Source organism: Dermacentor albipictus, unplaced genomic scaffold (genome assembly GCF_038994185.2).
Source record: "Dermacentor albipictus isolate Rhodes 1998 colony unplaced genomic scaffold, USDA_Dalb.pri_finalv2 scaffold_13, whole genome shotgun sequence".
Lineage (NCBI taxonomy): Eukaryota > Metazoa > Arthropoda > Arachnida > Ixodida > Ixodidae > Dermacentor > Dermacentor albipictus.
Window position 1 is genome coordinate 11,157,861 of NW_027225567.1, and position 18,394 is coordinate 11,176,254.

The 18,394-nt window shown below is 47.3% G+C and overlaps 1 protein-coding gene across 11 annotated transcripts in view; it reads left to right on the forward strand.

Moving 5' to 3' along the window:
• Positions 1-18,394, forward strand: part of LOC135915696 (uncharacterized) — a 293,473-nt gene that overhangs the window by 170,249 nt on the left and 104,830 nt on the right. For all 11 annotated transcript variants that reach the window (XR_011509490.1, XM_070528622.1, XM_070528621.1 and 8 more), the window contains 2 exons: positions 1,673-1,912; positions 7,889-8,052. Coding sequence is in view for 10 of the 11 variants with exons in the window: in XM_070528622.1 (XP_070384723.1) it covers positions 1,673-1,912; positions 7,889-8,052 (404 nt within the window). In the remaining variant the exon portion in view is untranslated. The remainder of the gene's footprint in view (positions 1-1,672; positions 1,913-7,888; positions 8,053-18,394) is intronic.

The following is an 18,394-nucleotide window of genomic DNA, read 5'->3' on the forward strand; positions in this document are numbered from 1 at the left end:
CAATTTCAGACATTCATATACGTTGATACTATGGGGTACTTGGCAGTGCCGCGATGGCGTCCAAATTATCAGGCATGCCCAAGAAATATTTAGGTACACAATAAGGAGCCCTAGGTGGTACAAATTTCTGGAGTCCGCTACTACTCCATGCCTCATAATCAGATTGTGGTTTTGGCACGTTAAACCCCATAATTTATTTTTCTTGTTTGGGCTTCTGGAAAAGCTGTCGTTGACTGTATTTAGAAGCACTCCAGTATATTCGAACTCCAGGACTGTGCAATGGTTATGTCGAACAAACTTTCTCATTCCCATGAACTGCTTTTCGGAGAAACTCTATCCAAAGGCTTGATGCATAGACAGAACCCATAACGTCGCGCACTATAAAAATGATGAGGAAAGACCTGCCGAAGCGCAGAGAAGCAGAGCACCCTTTTTTCCCCCTCTGGCTTAAATGGAGCTGGAAGGAGCCCCCAGCGTGCGCATGATCATGTTTCTGCATGCTCACCTATGCCTACGGCATGAGCTTGATCACATTACTGCACGCTCAGTTACGTAATCTCCAGCAGGTGTTTGCAGGATGAGGATATGCATCAGGCCACCAGCCTTCTCAGCTCGCCCTCGCATGTTTCCCTTGCGCTTCTTATTGCACTTGTCATAAGGAATCTAGGCCTCTCTGGCAAATGTGCGTTGATGTAGGAAAAATATCCCCCTTTTGCAGAGGGACCCCTGTGACATTTTTGGTTTTGCATGCTGTACTGCACATTTGATTGAGTGCTATATTTCGCGCTATATATCTGTACTTAATTCTAACTGCATTTTATTCGAATCAATTTCCAGCCCCCTTGGAGTTTGAATTAACAGAATTCTACTTTATTGGCTTGACATGCGCAATTGTGTGTGCAGCGCTTGAAAGGGTTAATGTGATTAGCTTTTTGTGGATGCTTCAAGCAATCTTTGGTCTGCCAATGTCTGACCTCTTTCTATTTCTGCGAGTGCATTCAGCAGACGTACACTTGACGAACAAGTGGGAGTGCCCACTCTTCTAGCTGAAAAGCTTTGTGCCTGCAATAGACGCCTGTGCATTTGTGCCGTAGTTCATTCAAAGTCCAGTATGCTGAGCCCTAATTCTGCAGTGCCAGTGGGACAAAACTGTATGTGGCTGCAAGGCTGTGTTTAGTTTCTATGCGAAGTCCAAAAGTGTGCACACTTGTCTTGGTGCACCACACGCATGTATCTATGTGCATGTGCCAAATCAAATGCCACATTCTTTGCCCATTACACATCGTACAAAAGGTGTCCTTAGCAGTACAGTTTACTGCTACATTGTTTGAATGCTAATTCCATTAACGTTGACAGTCATTGTGAGGCGTTTTCTACCAGAATATATTTAAATGCAATTAGCATTCTTTGGAAACTTCACCCAGTTTGCAGTATGCCTGTATGTTTAGGCCTAACCTCTTTCTCACCCACATCGGTGTGCCGAGGGAACAGTGTTCAAAACGAACCGGTGGACCAACTTGGAGCACTGGGTATGTAACACTGCAGCATGTGCTGCTCTTCAGTTGAGCCCCTTTGAGGTCATAATCGTACAATGCACATAAACAATTGCGCCATTATCGTAAGATTGTGTGAAGGCCTCCAATCATCTCTGGTGCATCGCCAATCTTCCCAGCACCATCCTGGAGTGTAGCAAGGAGGGCAAGTCGAGCAGCAACAGTGGAGGCAGCAGCTGTTCGAGCAGCTCGTCCCAGCACTCGGTGGGCGTGGCCACACTGAGCACCACCACTGGCCGACCCCCGACTGGCGGCAGCTCCACCTTGCCCGCCGTCCAGGAGGAGCGTGACGACAGCTGTGGTGGCGTCTCCATGGCAACGCCAGCACCACAAGAGCAGCAGCAGCAACGTGGCGAGGGGTGCGTGGTCCAGCTTGTGTAGACAGTTTTGTGCTCATTATTATTAGCATTATTAGCTTGAGCCACAGAACCCTTGCATGTACTCTTCGGGTTAGCCCTTGAATATCTGAAAATATATTAGGAATGTATGGCTAATGAGTAGTAGCTATGTAATCAAAAGGAAAGGTCATTAAATTGTATGCTTCATAGGTAAGATTTCTGTTTCAGCACTAAAAATCATAAGTTTCTGGGACAGTCCTGGCGCATAGAACTGTTTGCATTTAAAAGCAATTCCACCAGGAACTCCATCAGTGATTAGTAATATGTTAAAAAATGCTTATATAGAATGTTTATAGAATTTTTATTTAGTGTAAAATTAAGTGTAAAAAATTTAACACCAGCTTGAAGGCTTCTGAATTTTTAGCCCACCACTCCAGTTTACTGGTCACCTTTTCGAGTGGTGACTTGGCTGTTGGAATTATTCATTTGGTGGAATATTAGAAATGTGAAAGGTCATCTGTTCCCTAGATTGACCAGAAGTGAGTATGCCGGCTAGTAGGCAGCCTCTGTGCATGGGTGACCTTGCACTGAGTGTGTGCACCGTTGAGTGCATTTCAGTTTGTAGCAGCAAGCAAGACTGTCCTACTTTAAATTCAAAACAACTTTCTTTCTTCTTATTTGAACATGAATGCTCCTCGAAATTATTTGCCTGCCAGGTTACCGATTTTCGATGCGGTTAAGGGGGGAGTTGGTAATTAGAGCTATCTTGGTTATTTGTTCATAAAATTCACTGTCATTCCAAAAGGACTTCTTGTGCAAGTTGGTGCTTAAATTTCCTAGGTATACTTCGTGGCGCAAAATACATTTCTTCCTTTCTTCTGTCCCTTTTCACGAAATGTATTCTAGGAAATCACAAAGTATACTAGTCACAAAGTATACCTAGGAAACCACTCTCATTCAGTTTCTCAAGCTGATTCACGAAATTGCAATTATTTTTTAATGGGTCAAATGATTATGGTGATAATTGAGCTCACTAGTGTTATAGGTGCAACGACAATAGGTAAAGAAGTTCTTGGCAGAAAGCTATAATTAATGCGTGAGTGGACAGCAGAGCGTTTAAGGATGGAAGTGTTGCAAGCAGTTTTCAAGTCCAGTAATTGGCAGTTTAGCAGCCCATAAAAGTTGCATTCTAAAATGCCATCCTATTTCTTGGCTACGACTACGCCTTTTCTTCCGGCAAAAATCCTACACGATGATTAGTGCTAAGTCCCTAGATATTTTTTGCTAGCAGAAAATCTAGGGACAATAATTAGCACAGGAACGCTAGTTTTGAACGTTTTGCAATACAGTAAAACCTCGTTAATTTGAAGGTCCCCTATTTTCCAACGTAAATTTGACCGGATAATTCGAACCGGCGGCTTAGGCCAACCTGGTTAATTCAAAGATTTGGGGTGTTATGCGGCAATTTCGGATCCCCATTTCACCGCAAACCCGACGAAACGATGGCCATTCGGAGCCGTGAGGCAACGCCACATAACAATCATGATTATTTATAGGCGAAGCGCCTGACCCGTAGTACTGCTAGCACACAAACGAGTCCATGGTACTGCCGAAGCGTGCGCCTGCAGAGGAGAAGACGTGCTTCACTGCAATGCAGCAGGCATTCCGGTTTTTGTCACATGCTCTCGTCCCCCACTTCGCACACTCCTCGCAGTCAGTGTGGGTTCCGTGCCGCTGCCACTGGCTGCCGTTCGCCCATTCTCCGTGCCTGCGGCTACGTGTGTGCGTGCAGCGCCACTCTGCACCATTCTTTTGTGTGCAGAGGTTGGGGGTGTTGCAGCTAGCGTGGTGTTCTTTCTTTCTTTTTTTCTGAGCTGTGCAGAAGTGCCAGTGAGCGAAGATGCCAAAGTATAAAGACTAACTTTGCAGCAGAAGTTCTGCTTGATCCAAGAAGCAGGTAAGAACACGTGTTCCAAGGCCGAGTTGGCTGAAGGGCACAGCATGCCCCTCTCGACGTTGTCCACAATATTGAAGAACAAGTTGAAGGTACTGGAGGCCTACAGCAAGACACCTTCGAAGCGGTCGCGATTATGGGCTCCCACGTGCCAAGATATGGAATCTGCTTTGCTGGCTGCAGAAAGCAAACGCAGCCGTCCTTCCCATCAATGGAACGATACTTCGGGAGAAGGCCGACGACTTGGCTCTACAACTTGGGCACGAAGAGTTCAAGTGTAGCAATAGATGGTTCAGCCGTTTTAAAGAGCCAAGTAACTTAACCGTCGTGGCCAGCTGTGGCAAGAGCGGCAGCGCCAACGAGAGCGTCGTCGACGGAAACACGTGGGCTCCGTTGCTTAGCGAGTACGGTGCAGACGATGTGTGCAACCTTGATGATGCAGGGTAGGTAGGGTAGCCAACAGGACATTATTCTGGTTAACCTCCCTGCCTTCTGCTTTTCTCTTACCTCCTCCTTTGACGAGGCAGCCCTTTTTTTACAAGATGCTGCCCACAAAAACGTTTGCAGCGAAGGACACCGCGGTCAAGGGCTGAAAGCAGAGCAAGAAAAGAATTACCGTTTTGTTCGGCGCGAACATGTGCGGTGAACACAAGCTGCTGCTACTCGTAGTTGGAAAGAGTGGGAAGCCTCGCTGCTTTAAAGATGCACAGCTGCCGCCAAGGGATAAGCTTATCTACCGCCACAACAAGAAAGCCTGGGTCACAGGCCCAACATTTGAAGATTGCGTTCGACAGTTTGACCGGAAGTTCGTCGCCACAGGTAGGTATGTACTCTTTGTTGTTGATAATTGCCCGGCACACGGTGACATCCCACACCTGAAAGCTATCAGGAGGGTATTTCTTCCTCCGAACACCACGTCGATCTCGCTGCCAATGGACCAAGGTGTCATTCACTACACGAGAAAGATTTACCGCCACCACCTGCTCAAGCGCATGCTCCTTTGCTACGACAACGGCAAGGAGTACTCCGTCGACCTCCTCGGGGCCAAATGTCTTATTACGTATGCATGGACGCAAGTGGAACCCACTTTGATCATGCGGTGTTTTGAACACGGTGGCTTCTTAAAGCAAAGCACCGTCGATGCTGATGCTGACTATTCATGTGCACTTGATGAAGAAGGAGCTGAGTATTGCGGCCGCATCAATGCACTCTGCACAGAGGATTGCAAATCCAGTGCAGTCGGCTTCGCCGAGTATCTGAACTTTGAAAATGGTCAACAAACGGGCTACTCAGACTTGGAGAGTGAAGTTACCGCTGATGCGACCATGTGCGATGACAGCGATGACGATGCTAACGAGCCCTCCGCAGCACCTGCTCTTGGGGAAGTTATCGGATCGCTGAACGTTATCAGCAGTTTTGTTGAGTGCCACAGTGGAAATTCTCAAATGCTGCACGTAGTTGGCCAACTAGAAAACATGACCCTTGGAGCCTCGAACTACATGACGTGGCAACTGGCATGTCTGATTACTTTAAAATCCGAAGAATCCTGAATAAAGGTAGCGCATTCCTGCAGGGAATTTCTTTGCCTGGGTTGCATTTTTTTGTGTGATCTGTTAATCCGAAAACCCGCTTAATTTGAAGATTTTTTGTGGTCCCGATGACTTCGAATTAACGAGGTTTTACTTTACTTCCAAAAATGGAACACCTTTTGTTCTTGCTGAATTTATGCGTTGTAGGAAACGGAATTTAACGTTCTTTTGTGCCAAGTTTTGCACGCCCGAGCATACTGTTACAGGGATAAAATATATGTATTTACAATATGTACAGCTACAAGGTTGTAGCTCAGTAGTCAGGGTAAAACCATCTACGGATCGTCGAGACACTTCAACCTCCTCTTCACCTCGCAGCGTGAAAATCTGCCAATGGCGTGGCGTGTTCAGTCGCATGCCTCGTTGCAGATACGCCCGTGTACTGTGCAAATCTCGGACGCTGTGAGCCAAGCAGATGCATTGTTCTGGGCATGATCTGCACTGCACGTGCTGGTGCTCGTAACCATGCTATTGTGGCGCAACCTTCTTGCAATTTGTTTAGAAGTGTTTACCGACAAGATACGATCCACCAGGAACGCTTTGGGAATTTGTGAAGTTGCTTCTACTGCTAAAACTCTAGAACGCTTGAAGTAACGAAATTCACAATTTGACCAAGTTCTTCCCAGCAAATAATGCTTCATTATATTGAGGTTTGACTGCAGTACAGTCGAACCCAGTTTTAACAATCCTTGATATAAAAATTTATCAGTAATCATTTCACTGGGGTTTACAATTTTTCAACCCTGCCTATTGAATCTGCGTTCATCTATAACGAACATTTTAAAAAGCATGATGCTGTTAAAATGAACACTTCAAAACCAGTCACAGTAAAAGGATTGTGCATGTGGAGATCTGAAGTACGAAATAGCAACTGAATTGGGTGCGCAGCAGCGACCCCCCCCTCCTGTCCCACCACAACTTAGATATGACCGCCAAGATGAGCGAGTGCTGCAAGTGGATTTCAGAAGCCGCTGGGAAAGTCACTTGGTAGCCATGCTTTCAAGGCGTGTCCCAGCGTCCCACCACGGTGGCATCTGGGCAGTTCTTCATGCGGTATCGTGTGGACTGCACTTTAGATTATTTGTATCGATGAGAACCAAGGGGGAGCTGCTCAAGTGTCTCCATCTTATCGTTGCTGTCAATATTCATGCGACCCAAGTCAATGTGAATGCGGCACAATGAACTGTCGCCATGCAAAGTTAGATTTTTGGATGTTACCACAAGAAACCACGAGACAACACAAGCTGACAACACACTGCTTGTGTTGTCCCTTTCTTCAAGTCTCGTGGTTTGTCGCAGTAACTTCTCAAAGTCATGAATAACCAACTGGCGTACACACACTCTGCTATGCAAAGTTAGAGTTGGCAGTTGCTGTTTGATGGTGCCTTGTTTATGCTGCTGCTAACAGATCACAGTGGTGTTCTACCTTTCAAACTTTGTACTTTTCCAGCCGAGCCAACATAGAAAACATAACTTCATGGCTCTTGGCACTCGGTATGTGGCTGATGCTGGACCCCTAATGGCAAGATGTTTGCAAAACGTTGGCATGCCACAGTAGTTAATGCTTCAGGCTAACTAGAACGCTTCGCCATCATGTGCAGAATCCACTTGAGTCCCACTGATGGCAAATTATAGATCACACGCTCTCGAAGAAAATATTGCAGTGGCTGCACTCATAACTGTGAGATGGCAGCTGATCAGTTCCCGTCCGGAGCTGTTTTGCACCCATGGTGCCACATTTAATTCTTTAAACGACTTTTTTTTTACCAGAAACATGTATCTTGATATGGAAAGTACAGAAGACAGAAATGAACTGCAGTAAGATGGAAAACTAAGCTAGTTGATAGGCATTCATGTTGAATTTAATGAAGGTAAAAATGAAGATACTGAAAATGTAAATTTTGAATCAAAGTGACATCGGAATGTAGCTGCCAAAGCCACCGTCAGACTCAATTTTGGAGGTTTTAAACAGTGACTTTGTATGTGACAAACTACTGACATAATGAGCACATTTTGAGGAACCATCTAGTTCATTATAAACAGGTTTGGCTGCTTATAAAAATTTATAAGTGCCAGACCATGACCTCTGGGACTTCCTGCGTCGTGCGCTTACTGACTGATCTTGGAGATCATGCCCCATCTCCATGCTGGTTCTCAATTTTTCCTGTCATTTTTGGCAAGCAATAATGGCTGCATATTTTATTTTTTAGCTTAGGTACTGAGAATGTATATTTGTGCTAGCTTTCTGTCACGCATCAACTCTAATTTCAAACGTCAAATTTCCATGATGGCTGCTGCACATCTCCGCTATAAGAAAGTAGGCCTTGTATAAAGTTCAAAATTTGCTGCAGTTGCCCTTTAAGAAAACAGCTGCCCGACAGGGACAGCTGATTATCAGTCTAGAGGTTTTTCAATGTGTCCATGTGCCTTTTATGCCGTGCCTACTCCTCTCAGGATAGAGCAAGCAGCGTCGCCTGTGGGTTGCAAGGACCCGTTTTCAGAGGAGGCGCGGTGCAGCATATTGACCTTGTGGCAGCCACAGCAAAGCGACCAAGAGCAGCTCTGCGAGTCATCTGGCAAGCGCCCTGTCCTCAAGGAAGATGCGCAGATCACTCTGGGTAAGCATCGTGTTTTTATCTGGGACTGTTGCTCCCAGACCATGTGGCAACTTTCCAGCATCATAGCTAAGGGGCTTTGGCATTCGTCTGCTGAGCACAATGAAGGTGGTGGACACATAGGTGGTGGACTGCTGTATAGTCTTGCATAAGGGCAGAACACCTAAATTTGGCTTGAATATTTCAGAAAAATTAATTGGCACATTCCAAGCTACACTCCCTCCGCTCACCTCATCAGGCACAGTTGCACAGTGGCATCTGCATGGTTTCGACACAGTACAAAATTGTGTATTGCCTTCACCTATCGGTTGTAATCACAGCTGGTAAAATTTCTTGCTGGGAAACTTGTCAATACAAACATTTGGGGCCATGAAATTTGTTTCCTGGTGCCCTGCAGTTTGTGCTGCAACACTTGCAGAGCATTTACACAAACATCAAGTTTCACACTTTGGTCACAATGCCTTTTGTAGGCAGTTGCCTGTGTCACACACAAAGTTCTTTGTGCTCTGTGTGTACACCATCACTCTCGCACCACCTAAAAAGTATTGGGGACAAGTACTCCGCCATTTGTCGAAAACGCCTCGCTTGTGTAGTATGAAGGATAATGTGGCGCGCTCCTCGTAGGTTTTGCTGTTGGCGCTCAGTAAAAACACCAAGGTGAAATGTCGCTCCTGGGCATTTCTGTAAGTACTCTCGAAAAAAAGGGAGCTTTTGCCATCAAAACAATAATTTTGGGCAAACGGAAAGCACAGCATAGTTTACAGATGCTATCTCTTTACCGAATACGTACAGTGACCGCCCACTACATGCACTGGCTCGACACGATAGAGTTCCTCAAAAACCGGCTTTTTGCATAAAAGATATGCGAAATGTGTTCTTATAGTGGGCTGTCTATGTAACCCAATGGAGCGTAACACAATGAAGCCTCAGTGCAGCAATCACATGTGTTTGCGGTGACCGACTGTGCATGCATGTCTGCGCACAATGTTTCGCTTTCGCTGCAAGCGCGTGTTCGGTTCGTGCCACGAGCTTTAGGCCGCAGTATATGAGCATTTGATAGTACACAAGCAACCATTGTTGCGTGGACAATATGAGAGCTGTTAAACAACAATTTCGTTATTACTAGGAACTTCGACCCCTACGGCAGCAACTTGTGATGTGCAGTTGCGAGGATCCAATCTTTTTTTTTTTTTCCCTAAAGTTTTGGACGTTTCAGTGTCATCGTTTCTCGAGTTGCAACATACTGTATGTTTATTGGTCTTTTCGGTGAGCAGTTACCTGCTGCCTCATAATCCCAGTACATTATTCATTGTTTGGTGCTACACCCACACGAGCATATGCCATGCCTTTTCTTTGATGTGCGTTTTACAGATCCCTTTCCAGTGAACTTGCCAGTATCTAACATCAACAAGTTTATAGACCAAGACATTAGCCGAGCTGTGCGCGCAGGGGACCGTCTCAATGCGCGCTTTCTGCTACTCACCGAACATCACAGCCCCTACGCCGTATCGGAAATGTTCCTTGCAGAAGTGATTGCTGCACCCCTGATAAAGGCATCCGATAAAGGCATCCCAAGGTCACTGGAACGCAGGGGCAAGCATGTCAGATTTTCAAAGTACAGTGAAACCTTGTTAAACCGTAGTTGGCCGGAGTTCAGAAAAAGTATGTACTAAATGGTAGTACTGTTTAACCGAAATAGCACGAGATTGCGCCCATTTACCATATTTACACGGTTGTAAGTCGACCACTCTTTTAAAATTTGAAAGTCTGAAGTTGGGGGGTCGATTTACAATTGAAACCAAAACATGGCCTCGCCAAAAAAGCGAGACCAACGGGAGCTACAACGTAGTTACAATTTTATGTTTGGTCTATGGCCCTATCCGTATCTTCTCGCTATCCCGCGTGTTTGTTCGCTTTCGGAAGGGTTTTTAACATTTTTGAGAGTTTTACACTGCATGCAATACTCGTGGGGAGGTGTCGATAATGGATGGAAGTGCTGCTGTTCCTGTTTGCGGCGGCACCCTCAGAACAGTGGCGCTTGCGGGGAGTATCAGTAGTTCATGGAAGAGCAGACACCACTCATGTGTTTCTTTTTCCCTGTAGCTCTTAGTTTGACGCGTTCGAATTGACTGCCAGCTATGTGCTACTTCCATGATTCCCCAGTCGTCATGAGTGCCGTAGGCCCACTAAACATTCGGCGCTCGTGAACAGCAGCGTTCAAGGGGGCTGCCATCCTTTACGCCGAAGAAACAAATCACTGCGCAGCGGGCCGCAAGTTCGATGGTTCTGAACGGGTGGTGTGAAAGTGGCGACTGCAGCGAAGCAAAATTTTCAGCTGTGGCAGCAAGCGAAGAATTTCCCACGCTTTTCGGAGCTGTAGGCTAAGCCTGCAGCTTACGTTGCTGAATTGAGTGATCGGTCCCTGCCAGTGAAGTGCGACATGGTCAGGAAACAAGCCCGGACCTTCGCCCTAATTTTAAGGCCCTGCTCCGCCGTGAGTACAATGAGTGGCTGGCGGCAAAATACCGTGAAATTACGCCAACCGGACTTGTCAAAAGAGCCTCCCTGATGGCTGCGTGTGGTTGGGTGCACTCGGCGTGGGCTGCTGTTCCGCAAGATGTCCTGGTGTGGTCGTTTGCCAAATCTGAAATTTCGCTGGACCATGACGCACTGTGGGACCGCAGCAACTATGACGATGGCAGCACTAGTGAAGACGAGTAGTCCAGTGACCATGTCACCTACTAATAAATTTTCGTTGTCGAATGCGCCTTCGGGTATGCTCTCTTTCTTTTTTTCCTGTCACGCGATATGGGGGGGGGGGGGGGTCGACTTACATTCGACTCGACTTACAATCGTGTAAATACGGTACCTGTCAAAAACGAAACACGGAACTCAGAGAGAGTGCGATGAAAGGGGAAATAAACATGCAGTATTTAATCACTTCATGCAACGAAAGTTATTTTAGTTTGATGCCGTGGCAGCCTAACAACGACAGCGGCCTCAAACTTACTGAAGCTGCATGCCAGCTTTTCAGCCAGCCCCCTCATCTCGGGAAACACTCGCATGGCAGATTCCTCATTGGCCTTACGTATTCTCTGTGCACGCACTGCAGAAGTCGTGGGGCACCTTTTTCATTGCGGGGAGCTATTCTCGTCCCGACGGTAACATTCATGAGGCTGACGTAACGCACAGCTTCTGCCACTGTCAGGCCCGAATCGCCCGTGCTGTCACTTTCCATGTCGTGCTCATCACTGTCGCTAGTCAACACTTCGGCAACAGAGGCAACAATGATGAAAAGTCGCACCTCGTAGCAGGCATCTTTCTGTGGTTGCAGCAGCGCTGCTAACTAACTTGTTCGCGTTTGAAATGCCACACACCGTAGTCAAAAGTAGATCCCTGTCGCATGCCAGCGCCGACTTCTTGTGTCACATTCGATACCGTGAACAATGTCTAATTTTTCTTCTACGCTGAGCACCCAGTGTCCTTTTTTATCCGAACTTGTCTGAGAAATGATGTTGATATGGCTTCATGCGCAAAACACACAGGGCACTTGGAGGCTGTTGTTCCGACCGCTGAGGCTTGTTCTGCCGGGCCGCCCGATGGAGACGACGCACCGCCGTGTTTGTGCGACGAAAAGTGGAAACACTACGCATTAACTGACATGTACACAGTGAGCTAGTACAGTTTATGCAGATACAAAACACATTACGTTCGAAGGCCGCTGATTCGGGGATTTGACTTTACTACTTTTAAAACGAAACTGCTGTTTAAGTGGGTATGATTTAACGAGGTTTTACTGTACACTTGAACCTCGTTATATTGAGACACAATACAATGAAATAATGGCTTTGTGATTAAGAGGATGAACTCCCAGGGTTGCCAGATTGGATTATTAATAGGCAAATTGGGCTACTTTTGGTCCGAGCGGGCGTCAGAGTTTTCCTTTTGGCTATACGGCTATTCTTGGGGTACATCTTCCTGTGCAAAAAGAATTAAAAATAGTTAAGCGCAAATGAAAAACACTCAAGCACGTCTGCTATAAAATCAAAATTTGCTAGTTCTATGGGAGAGAACACATATGCATGTCAAAAGGTCAAGGATCGCGTCCTTCTGATAATTTTAATTACAAAAGCTGGCCTCATGAAACACGTCTCCATCCCCGAACTAACGCTACCCGCACGCACATGCCAGCGAACATAGACTGTTGCTGTCTCCAGATGTGAGCTTTCGGCGTCCGACGTTTTAAGCAGGAGATGCTTTTAGCTCCCGTTGACGGTGCGCCGCGGATGACCTCTGCGCCAGAACAGAGGGAGAACACCGAGCTAAACCTAACCGAAATTTGCCGAATTTTCTGCCTGCCGCATGGTGCCTGCGTGCACTCTTAGACAAGATATACGTCCTTTGGGGCGTATATCTGCTGCGCAACAATAATTGTCATCTCCCTTGCTTGCGTTTCCCGCCCCCTATTTTCATGTCTGGAATGCTATGTCATGCTGATAATGTGCATGCAGTTCATTACTGGGAAGTACCGGCCTCGCAGTGTTAAAGAAAGGAAATGCGGACAAGAGAGATGACGTTTTTTGTTGTGGGGCAAGATACAACCCAAAGAGTGTAATTTTGTTTTAGAGTGTGGCAATTCGCTCGGACCCTTTCTGCCCAAATTGCAGCTGCTCCAGTGCCAATGCAGAACATATCCTCTTCTGTTGCCCCACAGCCACCACAGCCATTTGTTCCCTACACAACTCCAAACCCTCCTCCTATCTTTGCAATCACTACCCTTATCAAATGTCTCTGTTTAACGAGTGTTCAGCCAGGTGTCGCTCATTAAAACCGACCTTCGAAATAGAATGTCGAACGAGTCATTAGTAGCGTCCCTCCACGTGAAGTTTGGCCTGGCCAGAAACGGAGGCTGCTGCAAGGACTTGAAACCGGGCCAAGAATTTTTGTCCCGTTTCAGATCTGACATTTTGTACGGATCAAGCAGTTCTACTTCTCAATAAGCTCGTGATGCTTAATCACAGCATACTTTTTATGTCTATATATCGTACTGGATTTTGTAATAACCGCCATCTATTGTGTTAGACTTTGTCTTGAAATTTTTTGTAGTTTTCCGTTTGGTACATTACATGGTGTTAAGTGAAATTATCATGACCTGTAAGTAATGATACTGAACACCTGAATGCATGCCATTGCTTAGCGTGTTTATCGCGCATTGGTATTTGTGTGTTGTTCTTTTCGTGATATTTTAGTGCTCTGGGAAAATAAAACTGCGTTTGTAATGAAGACCGCATTTGCCTTATCATAAATTTGCTTGCATGACTGCGTTTCTGCACTTCTTGTGCTTGTGCAGCATTTGTTTTCCTTGCCGCATGGCCTCCGTGACAATGCGTGCAGAGGTCATGCGTGGTCTTGCGTGGAAAAACGAATACGTAGGTATTCTTGCCAAAAATTAATTCAATATGCTTAAGAAATGACTTCACAAAAAGACAAAGCTCTTTGGCTACTTTTGGGCTACCCAAAAGTTTCGCTTTTGGCTACCTTTGGGCTTCTGCGGAGGGCAGTTTGGCTACCTGTGGTTGGAGCGATCTGGCAACCCTGTTTCGCCACCAACTGAAGATGAGGAACACCACCAACAGCAGCAGCATCGCGACTGCTTCACGCAAGACGACGCTGAAGTTACGGTTCAGAACGCTGCCAGACTTAACTGCTCTAGCTGCCTGTTTCGGATAGTAAACCTAATTTTAATTAGTGGAGATGCTGGGATCAACTGCCAAACTTCCATTCTGGAACTCTGCGCCCATACGCTATGACTCGGTATGCATGAAGACGCAACCACGCACCGACCGTCCACTCCCCCTTCACCCTTCTGCTCTAGGGTGCCTTACTAGAGGGATCTGGTTGTCTTCAGTAGCACTGATGACAGTGATATGGAGGACTGGCTCTCATCTTACGCTAGGGTAACCATCCACAACCAGTGGGGTGATGCCACCAAGTTCAACGATGTCGTCTACTACCTTTCTAATGGTTTAAAAAAAAATGCGTGGCAGACTTTCTAACCTGGTCTGCATTTAAGGCTGCCCTCATAGACGTGTTTGGGCACCCTGCCACATAATATTTGTGCACCAAACAGCGTTTGCGCAAACTGGCACAGCAGCTGGGCAAGTTGTTCACAAGTTACATTGACGACATTCTGAACTTCTCGAAGCACGTCAATGCCTCCATGCCCAAATCTGACGAAATCAAGCACATTATGAACTGCATTGACAATGACGTCTTTGAGATGCTGCTTGCAAAAAACCCGAGCAGCGTAGCGAAGCTCATCAAGTTGTGTCAGAGTTACGACCAGCTCTGGAAACAGCGGACCTTGGCTTGTCACCTGGTTACAAATGACAAGAGCCTCGTAAGCCTGGTCGTCATCTCAGACCAGTCAACACTGCTGGCACAGATCACGGCGTTCATACGCAATGAAGTAGCTTGGCAGCTCTCAATGGTGCAGTTTACTCAGCAGCAGCCTCAGCCGCGTCCTGCTCCTTACCTATCACCCGCTATTTGGCAGGCGATTAAAGAAGAAATTGCAGATGCTGTGCCAATGTCCCATCAGTGGCATCCTGTAGCTGCTCCTCTTAAGTACGTCAGTGTTGCCACAAGGCCTCGAACGCACCCTGCTTTCACACTGCATCAACCAATGCAGGCGCAGACTGCTCCCCGTGCCCTTTGCGCTGGCCCCGTAGCCGCAAACCCTTTGCATACTCCAGATGACAATCCTGTTTGCTTTGCCTGTGGTGGCCCCGGGCATATCTCTCAATATTGTTGACGCCACATGCCATTGGCCGTCTCATATGGCTATTAATTGACGACTCGCTATTGGCCTCGAGCTGCACCACTGGACGAGCTGGCTCCACCGTCGGGGTGGCGTGGCATGAGGGATCACGTGGACACAGCGGCCGCGTCGGCTGCTTTGGAGGCGCCGAAGCGAGCTGAAAGCAGAAGTTGAAAGTCCCAGCTGGGCTGCGTTTCTGATTAAGTGGTTAGGCTTTCCCGCCTTGGGTGTCTGCTTGACAACATTTGAAAGTACTCTAATAGGTAGTGGCTGCCTTTGGAGGCGTGCAGCATGGTAAGCTACTGCTGGGTGCTGCAGCGCCCAACGTATGCAACGGAGCCCGGTGTCAGCCTTATTCACACATAGCCACAGGACAAGGAGCTCCGTGAAGCTTGGCTCGCGAAACTTAGAACCGGCAGAGAGCCATCGGCTGCAACTTGGGTATGCAGCAAGCACAGACGCGAGGAAGCTTTCTGCTGTGGCGCTGGGACTGCGATGTCCGGTGAGTAGCAGAAAACGCATACTGAGATGCTCGCCCGCGCCCGCTGACCGGTTAATGCTATGACAGTTTGGTCTATGAACTTGATACTGCCAAGTTCACTGGAACAGAAAGGGAGCGGTAAGACGCACATTAAAAAAGGCATGGGATATGGTCATGTTTCTGTTACGCATTAATGCACTGGGTTATGAAAAAGCAGAGGGAAATCGCACGCTGAGAAGACCGATAAACATACAGTGCGACGCAAGTTGAGAAATAATACGAATATGTCCAAGGACTCGGAAGACAAAATAGATTGAATCGTCGCGATGGCACATAACAGTCGCCGTTGGCGTCAAAGGCTCTATAACGAAATTATTGTTGAACAGTTCTGATGGCGTCGACGCAACAATGGTTGCTAGTGTACTCTCAAATGCTCATATGCTGTGGCCTAAAGTTGGTGGCACGGTGCGAAAACGCACTCACAGCGAAAGCAAAACATTGTGCGCGGACATGCATGCAGACACGTAGTCGGTCGCTGCGGACCCGTGCGATCGCTGCAGTGAGGCTTCATTCTGTTATGCTCCATTTGGTTATACAGACAACCCACTATAAGAACATATTTAACATGGTTTACTCTCAGTGTTTGCCTACTTTTCATGCAAGAAGCCGGTTCGGGAGACTCCATCAGTTTGCCCATGATGGAGTCACCATATGGACAGTCAAAAACTTTCCTCGTTTTTGAGAGTACTCACATAAATGTCCAGTAGGGCTGCCGCGTGGTGTTTTTATTGAGCGCCGTAAGCGAAACTTATGAGGAACGTGCCGCGTGATCCCTCAAACTACACAAGGGAGGCACTTCCATCGCTATGCTGATCAACTACCACTCCGCTACACTCCAAGCGCTCCCGATTGTCATGCCTCCTTCAACCAGTGCTCTCCATCACCACGTCAGCACTCTCTCCCCAATGCATCGTTGTCCCCTGCCTACAGAAAAGTAAAACTAAATGCCGGAGTTCACGAGGCAAGAACTGTGTCGCCACCACAGCACCCAAGTGCTCACTTTTCTCTGTCGAATGTCATTGCTATTTCTGTCAAAGGTGCCTCAACTCTTGCCCTTCTGGACACTGGAGCCACCGTTTGTGTTAGGAATGAAAGACTTTGCCGCTGCATCCGGGAAATGACTGACCCAAGTTGCCGGCATAGGTCTCCGTACCGCAACAGTCCCAGCATGTTCAGCCGTCAGCAGCTTTTACAACACGAGTTGTAATTTAGGACATTATGTAGATTATTGAGTTCATTGTGCTGCCATCCTGCTACAGTATAGTTCTTCGATGAGATTTCCTCTCACAACACAAAGCCATTGCCAACTGCAAGTGGGCAGAAGTCGAACTTTCTCCTTTATGTGACCTCCGTTTAGACAATTCTCCTGAACATCACCCTAATTTGGTCGTTGCTGAAGAGATTGACATTCCTCCGCACAATGCTGTTGCTTCAGGCCTACGGAAGCATCTCTGACAATATCTCGTCACCGATCATCAAAAGGGCGGCCGTACAAGGAAGGGTGGAACTTGCGTAAGGGCCCATAAGATGGCTTAGCATTGTTCTTCAGTTACACTATAGTTAGTCTCTGCTTCGGTGGGTGTACAGCTGGCATAAGCAACAACATATTCAGGATGCCCGTGTTTTTGTTGTGCTGGACGGTGCCAAACCAAACCTATGCTGCTGGTGTCTATCTGTCCCTCCATCGAAGCTGCAAGATCGAAGTGACGCAGAATAGGAGGTCTTCTGAAGAAGACGTCGTAAAGTAGTGAATGCCTCGTCGGATGCTGAAGAGAATGACAGGTTGCTGGAGCCCTTTCTGGGCTATCAAATTTAAAAGACCCACGTGGCTTCCTTGCCTGATGGGCTGTTTGACTTGAAGAGTTCAACATCGTCGGCTACTGCTCTGGCTGCAAGCATTCAGATGCTGATCCCCTGTGCAGTCTCCTCTGTATGCCAACCTTAGTTGCCTGTCAACACTTATACCCGTCGTCTTGTTTTCAGCATCCACGGAATCCGCCTCTTTCATGGCGCGATGGCGCATGCGCAATGCCCTAGCGGATTAGTCGTGAAACGTTTTGGAAGGGTCGCGCGCATGGCCGCGCGCCGGTAAGTCCCCCGAAAAAAAGAAAAAAAGAAGTGCTCGGACACGCACTGCTGCAAACACTCGTGCCGTGTACCGCGTTGAAACTCTACTGATAGCTCGACATCGGTGCGGTGCCGAAAACGTGCATAGTGTAAGACTGAAACTCCACAGAGAAAGCGGCCAGGGCATCGTCTGAGTTGTCCGGACTACACCAAGTAATCTGGCTTGGTGTAGTCCGGACTACACCAAGTCCGGACTACACTTGGGCCACACTTAGGTACATCGCATTGCTGACGAAGTTTTCTTGCGGCGTCGGTCCTCGCTTGGTGGTGATGGCAGTGCATGCCTGACTGCACGTACTCGTAAGGCGCAGCAACACTGGGTCGATACGGGACCACCAAGACGCTCACTCCAACGATTGTCCGACGATTGTGCATCACTGGAACCGTTTTATCATACCAGGTCGACAACGATGCAACCGACGAGCGCGAGTTTTACTGCGACGAGCTTTCTTGTCGACAGCATCGGCACAATCAGCGTGCCGACCATCGTTCAACTGAACTCTGCGCGATCGGCCGTCGAACCCACAGCACAATAGCAACAGCGTCTTCGCTTGTATATATAATTAATTGTGCTCAAAATGAGTCAAACACACCTGCCAAGTTTAAATGCACAAGCTTTAACCCTCTCAAGCCATACCCATGAAGTTTAAGCCAGTGTTGATCCTGTTCAGCGAAGGCTAACCTGGCGCCTTCAACTTCGGGCACCCGCTACCAGTGGACCTGAACTGAACTGTAAGCAGTTAGGTTAAACAAAACTGCTTTTATAGTTCAATTCTGGCCTTAGTGATTTAAAATCAATTACACTTAACTTCGCACGGCGCGTACACAATAAGCGGTAAGTGGTGACACAGCGCTGT